Below are 13853 nucleotides of genomic sequence, written 5' to 3'. Positions count from 1 at the left end.
CCCAGCCTGGGATGGCAGAGGGCGATGAGTGCGTCTGCAGGAATGAGAGCCTCCAAAGCTGCTGGCCACTAAAGCCCTGGGGGCCTTACAGGCCCTAATACCTCAGGGCTCAGGGAAGCCATGGCCCAGCCCTAAAGGGGCGGTGAGGGAAGCAGATCGGAGGGTGGAAGACTGAGGGCCGAGCCAGCACCTCCCCGGCCCTGGCAAAGAGGGCACAGCCCTCGTCAGCCTTTCTCACCCACTGGGGGTTCTGAACCCTGGGCCCCTATGGCAGCAGCTGTGGAGAAGGCTGGCAGTGCCTGGAATCAGCTGCGGGAAATCTCTCCTGTCCAAAGGAATGCTGCCCTGGGGCTTGAAGCTCCTGTTTACCAGGCAAGAGAGGTTCTAGAAAAGTGGGGCTGTCACCAAGGGGCCAATGACTAGAGCTGGGCACTCCCTGCCTGGGTGATGGGACAGGGTTGCCTGGCCTGGGCTTCCCAGGGTGCCTGATCTGGCTCCAGTAAGTTGCCCTGCACCCTGTAACCTGTAACCTGAGCTGCCCTGAGCCCTCTGCCCAGGCAGAACTGCATGAACCAGTTTGTGTAGCTCAGAGAGGCCAAGGGCTCATAAATTCTTGGAAGCACCTCTGACCCACCCCATCCAGTTCCGCCACCCTGCGGGTTAGGTCACAGACATGCCCTGGGCACCTCCCACCCTCCCTCACAGGGAGCAGGCTGCAGCCTTGCCACCCCCAGGGGGAGCTGGGCCCTGCCTGTTGAATCAGTTAGCACCAAGGAGAGCCTCAGGGCTCTGTCTCTAAGTGAACATTTGAATGGAATGGGGCAGAGGATACCTGTTCACCTAGAGACGGGCGGGGTGTGGGGCAGTGCTGTGTGGGCTGGGAGTGGGGAGCTTTCCAGGACCCAACATTACTCCTTGCAGTTGACAGTGACCTCCGTCTAGGCTACAGTGGGCTCTGGCCAAGGCCAGTCGAGCAAGGGCTGCACAGGCTGGTGCAGGAGACTGTCTTGAAGGACCTGCAACTCACTGGCCAGGTGCGGGCCAGGCCTCAGGAGGCTCCAGCCCCAACACACACTTGCTCTGAGCAAGGCGGGCTGCTGCACTGGGGACCTCCCCACTCGATGGCTCCATCCCCAGAGGCAGGCCTGGGCAGGAGGCCACGTGGAAGGCCCAGGCAAAGCTGGATGGGTGGCTCCCTGTTTCCTTTACTTGCTGTCCGTCCATTTAGAAAATTCACACCAAGTGAACAGGGCTGCAGGTGTCAGGCCATGGTCACAGTGCCCGGACAGACGGGGGCCCTGTCCTCTGGAACCAGCCATGATGTGGTGTGAACCCCTGACCCCACTGGAACTGCCAGCATTCCCAAGAATACCTCGCGTGATGGACAGTTGTTGACATCTGCCACCTAGCATGGTTTGAGTCCCCAGTCACAGAGCTGTGTCTGAAGCAAGAACACTCCTGGGCTTTTCAACCACATCCGTCAATAAGCTTTCTTTTTATTATTAAGTCAGTCTGGATAGGGTTTCTGTCACTTGCAATTAAGAGCCCTAATGGAAAACACTGCTTTTCTCAGCCCAGGGAGAGATAAAGACAGGACTGAAAGGCATCAGACACCTGGAGAGAGGTGACACGGGGCCAGAGGCCTCGGTAGGCCACCCTGGACCCTGGGGAGCTCAACTGCAGTCCCTGGGCCTGGCAGGTACCCACTGCATGGGGGTCTCGTGCCTCGCTCTGGGTGAGCCCACATGCCTGGCCTGACAAGGCCCAGCCAGCCCAGCAGGTGTGCATTGGCAAGGTAGGTGGGCATGCGCTGGTTTCCTCCAGGCCTCTCAGGACCCCGTCTTCCCCACAGGGTCCCGGGGCCAGGGGCTGTGGTTCCAGGCCTTAGAGAAGAGGGGACCTCACTCCAGTCCTTCCTTCTCTGTCCTTAAAGGTAGGGGGGCCGGGGGGGGGGTAGGGGTCATCAGATTCAAGGGGTCATTTGGAGCTGAAGCTCATAGGGCTGAAAATGGCATCTGTTCAGAGAAAATGGTGGGGGGTGTTCAGAGAAAAGGAGCCACTTCCACTGTGCCCACCACCTGTAGAGTAAGGTCCTGCAAGGCGCTGGGCAGCTTGGGGAACTCTGCCCTCTTAGGGACCTGGGCAGTGGCACCTTCTTGCATGCTGGGGCGGGGGGTAAGCCTCGCTCCGGTCTGCAGACCTGGGGTCAGCTGTGGAAGGATGACCAGGAGACACCCCCGGCGTAGAACTCCACGCGGCTGGGCCAGTCGCCATCCCCGCCCTCCCTGTCCTCATCTGAGTCATCGTCGTCTCCACTGGATGCTCCGCAGACGGCCCCGGCCAGGTAGGCCGGCTGCCCGGGAACCCGGGGGCCCTGCTCCTCCTCCTCCTCTTCTTCCTCCTCCTCTTTCTGCTTCTGGGCGGCCAGCTCCCGGAAGCAGAGGCTGCAGACGCGCAGGGGCTTGGGCGAGAGGCGCGGCAGGAGGAAGCGCTCGCGGGAGCACTCGGCACAGACCACGAAGCCGCACTTGCGACAGTGGTGGCGCCGCGTGAGCGCCGAGAAGCGCGTCTGCGTGCAGCGCATGCAGATGTCCGTGGCCTTGTCCGGGATCCAGGGTGCCGCGTGCTCCGTGCTGGGCTGGAGCCCGGTGGCCAGCAGCTGCCGCCGCACGCACTCCTCGATGTGGCTGATCCACTCCTGGCGCTCCGTGGCCGAGGCGGCCGATACCACGAAGGACTTCTTGGCCGTCTTGATCATCCAGCGGTTCTTGGCCTGCAAGGTCTCGGGCAGCGGCTCCAGCGTCACCTCCTCCAGCGGAATGATGTGCTGGCTGCGGTACTTGCGCTTGTTGAGCACGATGCTGCCGTACACCAGGATGTCGTTGAAGAGGAAGAAGATGCGCGGTTTGGCCTTCTTTCGGCACTCCTTGGTCAGCACGCCCTCGCCCAGCAGCACCCGGCCCGGCAGGGCCAGCGGCTGCCCTGATGCCCCGAAGCAGCTCTCAACCGCTGCGATGCGCTGGCTGTTGATCTCGGTGTTTGCCAGGTAGTCAACCATCTTCGGGCACTCGGCTGTGGGAGGAGCAGCAGAGCAGGCATCAGCTTGCCCAGGCATAGCCAGAGGTCAAGGCCACCTGCCACCCCCCAGCTCATAACCCATCCACCAAACAGCCCACTTATTACCCCACTGTGACCCAGCAGGCCCAGGCGGCCACGCAACCAAGGAAACTCGCTGCCCAGAAGCTGACCCTTAGACAAGGGAGTTACTAGGAGGTAAAAAGGGATGTCCCCGTCCTGTTAGGAGCAGGTGGTGAAAGCCAGCCAGGGATGGGAAGGCAGGTGTAGATGTGTCACTGAGCTGGGGAGCATTGGAAGACAGAGTAGAACAAGCCTCAACAGCATCCACCCAAGGGGCAAGGATACTGAGCCTGGACTCTCATCAGGGGCTCCCAGGAGCACTAACTACTAGCACTTTGGGCCTGCCCCAGGGGGATGGCGAGCGCCAGGTGGCAGGGTGTCTGCCACCCCAACCTGTCATTGAGTCCCCTGTTAACCAAGACAAAGCGTTAGAGACCCTGCAACCACTCACTCAGCCCGTGGGCCCAAGGGTCACCACCACCATCACAGGTACCATTGCTGAGGGCTTCCTCCAAGCCAATGACTATCTCATTCATTCCCCAGTCCAGGAGTTCCCATCATGGCGCAGCGGAAACGAATCCGCTTAGGAACCATGAGGTTGCGGGTTCGATCTCTGGCCTTGCTCAGTGGGTTAAGGATCCAGTGTTGCTGTGAGCTGTGATGTAGATTGCAGACGAGGCTCAGATCTGGCATTGCTGTGGCTGTGGTGTAGGCCAGTAGCTACAGCGCCAATTCGACCCCTAGTCTGGGAACTTCCATATGCCGCAAGTGTGGCCCTAAAAAAAAAAAAAAAAAAAAAAGACATTCCCCAATCCAACCCTAAGAGATAGAACCCCTTTCCCCTCCATGACAGGAGGGAAACTGAGGCTTTTTTAGTAAATGAGCAGCCCAGGGCTTGCACCCCTGGAGACCATGCTGCACAGTGCCTTCCCCCAAGGAGCATGAGGCCGCTTTCCTCCTCTGCCAAGTGCTCAGGGTGGCAGCCCCAGTTCTCACCTGGGCCTGCTGTGCTCTGTCCACACCCACTCCCTGTGACTCACCCGACTCATAGTTTTGAAGATCACCCAAACACTGCCAGCTCCCCAGGTCACGCCTGCAGTCCCAGCTTCTCCACTGAGCTGCCCCTGTGATTGCTCACCTGTTGATCCAGGAGGGTCCTCAAACTCCACATACCCCACACAAATGTGGATTTTCCCTCCAGCGCCTCTTCTTTTCCAGAAAGGAAGCCCCATGCACCTAGTTGTTGAAGCCCCAAATCTAGGACTCACCCTTGAACCTCTTCCCTGTACCCCCAACATTCAACCCTGGAGCAAGCGCCATCATTTGTACTGCTCACACGTAGCCCCAGTCTTCCCACTTCCAATCACACCGCTCCACCCATGAACTGACAGCAAGGCGCCACCACATTTTGCCTGTAACAGCATCTTCCATTCAGAATGGGTCTCTCTGGATCAACAAGGACCTGCTGTATATCACAGGGAACTCTACTCAATATTCTGTAATCACCTATATGAGAAAAGAACCTGAGAAGGAATGGCTATATATGTATAACCGAATCACTTTGCTGTACACCTGAAATTAACACAACACTGCCAATCGACCTAGTTCAATATAAAATAAAATTAAAAAAAAAAAAAAAAGAAAGAGGCTGTCTGCCAACCCCAGCTCAGGCAGCTTTCCCCCAACCCAGGACAGGGCTGCTGGCAAATCACGGCCTGAGGGTCAAATCTGGCTCACAGCCTGGTTTTATGAACAAAATTTTATTGGAATGTAGTCACAGCATTTAACAATGGTCTGTGCTCCTTTTCTGTTGCAGTGACAGAGCTGAGACTGTGATAGAGACCACATGGTCGTGGAGCCTAAAATACGCACTGTCTTTACCTAAGAAATTTTCTGACCTCATCTCCAAGATGCTACCTTTTTTTTGCTTTTCTTCATGGGACTTATCAAGCACCTGATATTTTCTTGTCTAGCCATCATTTGCTGGCGTGTTTTCTATTTCCCTCGCTCAGGTCTAAGCTCCATCAGAGCAGGAGCCTTTTCTTGTTCACTTGCTGTGTCCCCCCCAGTGCCTAGAACCGAGCACATAGTAGGTGCTGAGCACACAGGAGGGGCTTCAGGAGTGGCTAGTGAATGAATGAACCAGAGCTCTGGCCGGCCCACCGTGGGAGGAAGGGGCCACCCCCTCCTGTCTCTGAAGAGGAAGCAGATGAGCCAACACCAACTGCCACCGCCACCACGTGCACACAAGTGTACAGGCGCGCACAGCACACCTCCGGCCCCACTGATCAGACACGTGGTGTTTCTGGGTCACCACACGGCAGTTCTGTAAGTCAGGCCACCTGTGGGAAGCCAAGGCGGGGCCGGCGTGGGGGCCGGATGCCTCACACAACAGGGGTGCTTGGCCCCAGGTCACGTACCAGTTGGCTCCTTTCAGACCACAAGGCCTCCAGAGAAGTGCTGTCCACATCATCTTATGTAAGAACTGCTATTTTTAGGCTGCTGATCTTGGCAGCGTGTTGCAAACCTGGCTGATTATCAGTGACAGCCCCGGGCTATAGGTTACTCGGTCCCTGCCGGGGACAGTCTGGCAACATTCCAGAGGCCACCCCAGGACCCCTGGGCTGAGTGCTGGGCCCTGGGATGGGCTGGATGAGGGCTCTGTTGGAGGAGCTCCGAGTGCAGCAGGGGAGGGAGATGCACCAAGGGAGGGGACCTCAGGACCTGTGGCAGTGACAACACAGGTGCCTGGCAGAGGGGAAAGGGCAGAACCACCAGGTGCACTCACACAACAGGCTACTGTCGGCGGTTCCAACCACTGCGCCCAGTCCACGTGGGTCAACAGGGAGCCACAAGAGACACCAGTGGCCGAGCAGAAAAGGCAGCCTGCCGAGCAGTCTGTGTGACACCACACATGCAGAAAAGACACAGCATTTTGAAAGTGTTCAAGAACCAGTGTTCCTGTCGTGGCTCAGAGGTTAACGAATCCAACTAGGAACCATGAGGTTGCGGGTTCAATCCCTGGCCTCGCTCAGTGGGTTGGGGATCCAGTGTTGCTGTGAGCTGTGGTGTAGGTTGCAGACTCAGCTGGGATCTGGCATTGCTGTGGCTGTGGGGTAGGCTGGCGGCTACAGCTCCGATTGGACCCCTAGCCTGGGAACCTCCACATGCTGCAGGTGCAGCCCTAGAAAAAGACAAAAAGGGCAAAACAAACAAACAAACAAACAAAAGTGTTCAAGAACCATATCCATGAATAAAAATGTATAGGATGGAATCTTGTGCCCATGAGGATGGCTGCTATCACAAAAACCAAGAAATAAGTGTTTGCAAGGATGTGGTGAGGTTAGAACCCTCATGCACTGTTTTGTTTTGTTGTCTTTTTAGGGCCGAAGCATATGGAGGTTCCCAGGCTAGGGGTGGAATCGGAGCTGCAGCCACTGGCTGGGATCCGAGCCGCGTCTGTGACCTACACCACAGCTCACGGAAACCAGCTGAGCAAGTCCAAGGATTAAACCCACGTCCTCATGGATGCTAGTTGGGTTCGTTAACCACTGAGCCATGACGGGAACTCCAAATGTGACTTATGTGTACTTTTTTTCTTCCTTTTTAGGGCTGCACCTGAGACATATGGAGGTTCCCAGGCTAGGGGTCCAGTTGGAGCTCTAGCCACTGGCCTACTCCACAACCACAGCAACATGGGATCTGAGCCCCATCTATGACCTACACTACAGCTCATGGCAATGCCAGATCCTTAAGCCACTGAGCAAGGCCAGGGATCAAACCTTCGTCCTCATGGATGCTGGTCAGATTCATTTCTGCTGAGTCACAACAGGAACTGCCCTCATGTACTGTTAGTAGGAATGTACATTGGTGCAGCCACCATGGAAAACAGTATGGCAGTCCCTCTGAAAATTAAAAATAGAAGCACCATATGATCCAGCAAATCCACTTCTGGGTATCTATCCAAAGGAATTGAAAGCAGGATCTCCAAGTGGTAGTTGAACACCCATGTTCACAGCAGCGTTATTCACAACTGCCCAGAGGTGGAAGTAACCCCAGTGTCCATTGCGGGATGAGTGGATAAACAAAATGTGGTACCGAATTACGATGGAATATTATGCAGCCTTAAAAAGGAAGAAAAGCCTGTCACATGCTGCAACACGGATGGACCCTGGAGACATTAGGCCAACTGAAATAAGCCAGTCACAAAACGCCAAATACTGCCTGAGTCTGCGAATAGGATGTATCTGTGGTAGTCAAATTCACAGAAACAGAAAGTAGCAAGGTGGTTACCAGGGCGGGGTGGGGGTGGGGGTGGGGGAGGGGAAGGGTGGAGAAGGAGTTGTTATTTAATGGGTACAGAGTTTCAGGTTTTCTTTGTGTTTGCGTTTGTTTTAGTTTGTTTGTTTTTTGTCTTTTTGCCTTTTCTAGGGCCGCTTTCCGCGCGGCATATGGAGATTCCCAGGCTAGGGGTCGAATCGGAGCTGTAGCCGCTGGCCTATGCCAGAGCCACAGCAGTGCGGGATCCGAGCTGCCTCTGCCACCTACACCACAGCTCATGGCAACGCCAGATCCTTAACCCACTGAGCGAGGCCAGGGATTGAACCCGCAACCTCATGGCTCCTAGTCAGGTTTGTTAACTGCTGAGCTGCAAGGGGAACTCCAAAGGCTTTACTTTTATCTACAATATTTTATTTCTTTCATTTAAAAAAAAAAAGCAGCAAATGTGATCAAAATCCCAATACCAGTCAATTCTGGCAAGTTGTGGGTCACCTGGCTGGGCACAGCATAGCAGCAGATGCCAGGATGAATGCCTGAGGTGTGAACGCCACTTGTTCCCTCCAGCACACGTGTGGGTCGGCCACCCGACAGAACCAGATGAAAACCCAATCTTGCAGCCACAGACTGAGGCCGAACATTCGGTGCTGAGACAGATGGACTTTGTGTGGAGAGAAGAGCAGGTGTCCCCCACCCCGACCCCCACCCTGTGGGACTGGGTGAGCTCTGGAGGCGGGCTTGCCCAGGTCCACCTCTGACTAGATGCTACCCAGGTGGGTGGCATGAGGGAAGGGAAGGGGAGAGCCCAGGTGAGCAGGGAGCTTTGGGCAGGGGAGGGCCTACAACCTGCCTCCCTTTCCCTTGTAGGGGGTCCCCCGATGCCCCGCAGGGCTCTGTCTCTAGTCAGTGTGGTTTATAGGGCCCCCACCAGGCTCTTATAGATCCTGCTCAGCCGCTCATGGCAAAACAGGGCCCGGGAAGGGTGCGGGATACCTGGTGACAATGAAAGCGGTCTGGGCTCTGAGCTGACCCCACCCGCTGACCAGGGCAGGTTCTCGCGCCCCCTCCTCTGTGGGCCTGCAGCGGGTACCAGGTTGGGTGAGCGGCCCGGCAGACAGCATCCTCCTGGGGGCTCCCCCACATCTGCCACAACCAGAACTTCACACCTGGTTTAACGTGGCTGGAGATTTTCTTGGTAAACAGGGCAGCAGCCCCCGGCTCCCCATCTCCCACCCCTTGCAGCAGATGGGGGATCCTCTTTATTGTTCTCAGCAGATGACTGTAACAATTGCTCTCCTCCCCTTAGGACAGGGGAGGAGAAGGCTGAGCCCATGCCCACTCCTCTTGGGGCCACCTGCCTCAGGACAGCCTGTGCCCCGCCTCCCCAGATGGTACCCCGGTGCTAACAGAAAGTGGACACTCCCGAAGGGCCAGCATCTAGGAGCAGGGAAGCAAACAGACCTGCTCTTTCTTGCAGGGCTCTGATGGGGGGCAGGCTCCTGGGCTGGCTTTCCTGAACGCGAGTGACCCCACCGCCTGAGTTGGGCCGAAGGTGCTCTGGGTGAGTGAGCTGTGTCCTGAGTGCCACTGGGTGGCCAGGGTTTTGTGCCTGACACTCGAGGTGTCACACGTGATCTACACCAGGGCTGGCCAATCTATACCAAGTCTGAACCACTGCCAGCTTTTCTAACTATAATTTATTGGAACACAGCCACCCGCGACAGAGACTGGCTTGCAAAACCTAAAATATTTACTTCCTATTTGGATCTTTACAGAAAAAGTCTGTAGGCCCCTGATCTATACCACCACATGCTGTCAAATGCATAAGGTACCTACTCTAAGTATGCTCCTGGCACAGAGCTGTATCCCAGTGGAACTCGTCTCCTCCACTTGGACACAGCCTTTGGGATTTATTCTTTTTTTTTTTTTTTTTTTGGTCTTTTTGCTATTTCTTGGGCCGCTCCCACAGCATAAGGAGGTTCCCAGGCTAGGGGTCCAATCGCAGCTGTAGCCACTGGCCTACGCCACAGCCACAGCAATGCGGGGATCCGAGCCACATCTGCAACCTACACCACAGCTCATGGCAACGCCGGATCCCTAACCCACTGAGCAAGGCCAGGGATCGAACTCGCAACCTCATGGTTCCTAGTCAGAGCCACGACAGGAACTCCACCTTTGGGATTTAAGGGGGATGTCTGGGGCCCAGCCTGGGAACCCCGTACAGCAGAAGCTGGGAGGGGCACCCAGGTCCATCTTTCATTAGAATCATGGCTGGGGACACTGCTTATCAGAGAGGGAGGTCACAGAGAGAGTCGAGGAGATGGCCCTTTGGACTCTCTTTGGCTTCTCCTGTAGGGGGCAGGGCTGGTTTATCATCGGCCCTTCCTTCCCTCCAGCCCCACCCAGGCCCACCCTGCTTCCACACCTGCCTGATTTCACCTTCCAAATAGTCACGAAAGTCCTACCACGTGCCAGGCGCAGTCCTACTATGCTAGGCACTGAGTTACAGCAGGAAGCTAGGGACCAGACCCTGCAGGTGCAAGAGCCAGACTAGAAAGTAAACCAACAAGGTGGTTTCCGATCAAAAGCATCTTGAAGAAAAGGGCTGCTGCGCTGGGCAGGGCTGGGGTGAGGGGGTGCTCAGGAAAGGCCTGGCGAGGAAGGGACCCTGGACCACAGCCTGAATGTGAAGGTGCCAGCCATGCAAAGGCTTGAGGGAAGCGTGTCCTGAGCCAAGGAAACAGCTCAAGGACCTGACTGTGAAAGGGTGAGCAGTGAGAGGTTATGATCAGAGGTGCCGCAGGAACCCGTCTGACAGGCCCACAGGCCAAGATCAGGATCTGGGTTTTCCCCCAGGTGCACTGAGGGAAGGGCCACAGTCCAAGTGTCCCTCCTTCCAAAGGGGCCATTGAGCAGCCTTGTCCAGCCTTGTGCTTCGTGGAAGCCCCTCCTCCACACAAGGAAAAGTAATAAGGAAAATAAGCTGAGAGCTTACAGTGCACCAGGCACATCAGCATGACAAGTATTAGCTCACCGATTCTTCATAAAAGCCCCATTGGGGAAGGTGCCACCTCCATCATCAAAGTCCCTGCCCAAGGTCCCAGCTCCAAGATAACCATGAGCTGCTGAAGGTTGCTCTTACCCAAAGACAGAATAAGAAATCCTCAATTCAGAGGGCAGGGCCCCCTCTTCAAAAGCCTGATCTCCAACCACACCCCACCCCCAGACCTCCCAACCCAGGTCAAGGGCCCCTTGGGGTGGCCTGGACAGGTCATTAGCCTGGCTGGGCTGCCCAGCCCCCTTCCTACCTTGGGGTGGTCTGGGTTGGGCAGGTCCCTTAGCTCAGTTGGGCTGCCTCAACTCCCCCTCTGGGTAGCCCTGAGGGCTGTTGTCTGTGGAGACATGGGCTGAAGTCACAGTTAACCCTCGCCTTGCACAGATCCCAGTGGAAATTTCAAGCCCAGGAACTTGCCAGCACTAAGTGGAAATTATGTGCCAAGAATTACCCCAGCAATCATCCTTGCCTCCCCCCTGGCTTCTGACCCTCTCTGATGTTGAGATACAGGGCTGTTCAAATTCCAAAGGAATATATCCCTGATCAAGTTTCAGAGTGACTAAGAATGGCCATTTTTCCACCTGTAAAAGGGGCTGATGACCACTTGTCCCTGCACAGCTCTTCAGGAGTTCAGGGAGAAAGGGAAGGAGATTCCAGGTGATTCCAGCTGGGAAGGAACTGCCACCTCTCTCTGGGCCTGCCTCAGTCACAGCCTCTGCGAAATGGGAGATTATGCCCTGCCTCGTTCCCTTTGACAATTCCCACCCAAAGTCACAAAGTCAAAGGCTTCAGGGGACAGGAAGCTCCTAAGTGCAAAAGGCCAGGGAGGACCTGGGCCACCAGGAAGGCGCTGCCGCTCTTCCTCTCCTCCCTGCTCCTCTGGGGCAGTTGTCCCAGCCCACTTCTCACTCCGCAGACTGGGACCAGGGGGTGAGGCCCCGACGACGGCGTGAGTCAGGAATCCTCGAACTGTCTCCGGACCGTGAGAGCGGAGATCCCTGCAGCCCCAGGGCTCAAGGCCCACGGGCCCCTCTAGACGTTTTCCGCACTGATGTTGCGCATCCTGAGATGACCCTGCCTCGACTCCCGAGGCCCGTTACCCGTATTCACCCCGCTCTCCCTGGAGCCCCAGCAGTTCCCACCTCGCCTCCAGCCCCACCAGCTAGGCGCCTCTACTTCAGGGCGAGAGTCCGACCGAGATGGCCCTGACTGCGCGTCCGCCCCGCCCGGGCCCAGGGGCCGCCCCGACGAGGCGGCCGGGGGAGCTTGAAATCCGCCGGAGGGCAGCCCTCCAGCTCCGCGCGACACAGCGCAGCCGGAGACCCTTACCTCCTCGGCCGGGGCCCCGTGCGCCCCGCGCCCCGCCTGCAGCCGGCCGGCCAGACCACACTCAGCCACCGCGTTCCGCTGGTCGGCGGGGGCCAAACTCCGCCGCCCAAGCCGCCGCGTTCCAACTCTCCCCGACACGCCCCTCGATACGGCTCCGCCAATCCGAGCCCTGGCTCGCAGCGGGGGCGGGGCCTGGGCGCCCACTCTTGGAACTCAAGTTCCCGAGAAATGTACGCGGGCGGAACGGCAGGAGTTTGAGTGGGTTTGCGGTGCGCGCTTGCCCCGGGCCTGCGCTGGGAGTTCTCCTCGTTCGCTCCGGGAGCTGAGTCCCTACTTTCAGGCCCCCGCCCCCCCAGTTTCCCTTTCCGCCGCCACACTCCGCTGGCTGGCTGTTCTCGCCCCGAGGGAGACTGCGTCCTCGCCCGACCGGGGCCTGCCTGCGGGCCAGGAGAATGGGGCGGGAGGCGGTGTGTTATTACTGTGCCTTCTGCTGCCCCTGGCGAACCTCCCTGCTGCTAGCTGACACAGTCCTCTCTCGGCAGCTGAGAGACTGATAATCATAATATTAAAAATGAGCAGCCTTCTCTGTTCTATAGCTTAAAAAATTGTATAGTGGATACTTTCAAACATATCCTGAAGATGCGAATTCAATGGACTCACCTACCCATTCCCGAACGGCAACATTCCGGTCACCAGCGGGTAATATCCCCCCCCCCCATCCCCCTCAACACTTCATTTCACACTAGCTTCTTCCTGTTCTTCAAACCCCCAAGGTTGTTCTCACCTTTGTGCCTTTGCACTTCCTTTTCGTCTCCAGATCTTCCCCAGGCTGCATTGTTGGCATTTAAGGTCAACTCAAACTGTCACCTCCTCTGAGGCTTCCCTGACCCACCCCGTCACCCTCTCCTACCTCACCCCGTTTTATTATTTTGGAAAGCTCTTCTCTAAACCTGAGATCATCTGATGAAGTCACTTGTTTACATGTCCGTGGCTATCCCCCCCACCTCGGCTGTGAGCCCGCGCGGGCTGGACTGCTTCTCTCGTTCGTTCCTTTCTCTCCAGTGCCGAGAACTGAGTTCTGCTCTTAGTCAATGGTCTGTCACCCAGATGGGTTTGTCTTACCAAATAGGGCAGACCTGGGCATTGTCTGCCCAGAGGGGCTGGCTCAGGCCAGGGCAGTGCCTGCTGGGCGAGGACCAAAGTGAGAGACAGCAGCTGGAGGAAGAGCTGACCCGGTTCTGCGTGCCTGGCTCACTGGACCTCCTGCTCTGCCCAGGGCCAGGGGGCGGTGCTGGGGGTCTGAGCTGAGCAATGGGGGCTGGCTCTCCTGGGTGGTGTGGACAGGGACTGTGAGGTGGGGTCCTGCGCTGGGATCTGCCTTTCCCAGCCCAGTGGAATGGGCACGTTCCCACAAGGGAAGGGGATGAGGCAAGAGAGGAAAGAACCAGGAGAGGCCTAGAGGAGGAGGAGGGGTGGAAGCGATAGGCAGCCAGCTGTGGCCTCAGAGAGTCCACCTCCACTGCCTTCCCAGCCGTGGTTACCCTCACCCAGCAGAAGCCACGGCCCCACAAAAGTATTTAAACATTTATACTGTGCATTGCCAAGACTTCGTCTTTAAGGATTATACACAAATATCAGGATTTTCAGCTTCTCTTAAACCAGAGGATTTGAAGGTTCCAGTCCCCCATCTCTGCATGGAGCTGTCCCCTTTAGATAGGGCCTGTGTTCCCCCACTCACCACAGTCCCCACCACTCTCATCCCCACTTTACCCACTTACGTACCTGCAGTTGAATACACATTTTTTTGAGAAAGTTATATTTTTAATTTAATGTTTTTAATGTTCAACAAAATTAATGTCAATTCTTTGTTGTTGTTTTTTTGTTTATTTTTTTAGGGTCACACCCTTGACATATGGAACTTCCCAGGCTAGGGGTCGAATCGGAGCTGCAGTCACCGGCCTGCACCACAGCCACAGCAACGTAGGATCCTTAACCCACTGAGCAAGGCCAGGGATCGAACCCACATCCTCATGGATCCTGGTCGGGTTCCTTA

General features: G+C 56.6%; 1 protein-coding gene across 2 annotated transcripts; it reads right to left on the bottom strand.

The window, feature by feature from the left end:
• Positions 1-1476: 1476 nt before the first annotated feature.
• On the bottom strand, positions 1477-12743 carry PLEKHF1 (pleckstrin homology and FYVE domain containing 1). 2 transcript variants are annotated; one of them, XM_005653260.4, is made up of 2 exons: positions 12585-12743; positions 1477-3072 (listed from the first exon to the last, which is right to left on the bottom strand). In XM_005653260.4, exon 2 carries the CDS (start codon positions 3056-3058, stop codon positions 2207-2209), a length of 852 nt encoding a protein of 283 aa, XP_005653317.1. In that variant the 5' UTR covers positions 3059-3072; positions 12585-12743; the 3' UTR covers positions 1477-2206. The 2 variants fall into 2 exon arrangements, with proteins under 2 accessions (XP_005653317.1, XP_003127051.1); XM_003127003.7 differs by lacking the exon at positions 12585-12743 and adding an exon at positions 11801-11894.
• Between the last annotated feature and the right edge of the window lie 1110 nt (positions 12744-13853).

The sequence above is a fragment of the Sus scrofa genome, chromosome 6, assembly GCF_054392235.1.
Source record: "Sus scrofa isolate SSC_HxYL_T2T_F1_AM1 chromosome 6, Sscrofa_HxYL_maternal_Yorkshire_Landrace_v2.0, whole genome shotgun sequence".
NCBI lineage: Eukaryota > Metazoa > Chordata > Mammalia > Artiodactyla > Suidae > Sus > Sus scrofa.
The sequence above is the reverse complement of the archived record's forward strand: the minus strand, read 5'-3'. Positions and strand labels throughout refer to the sequence as shown.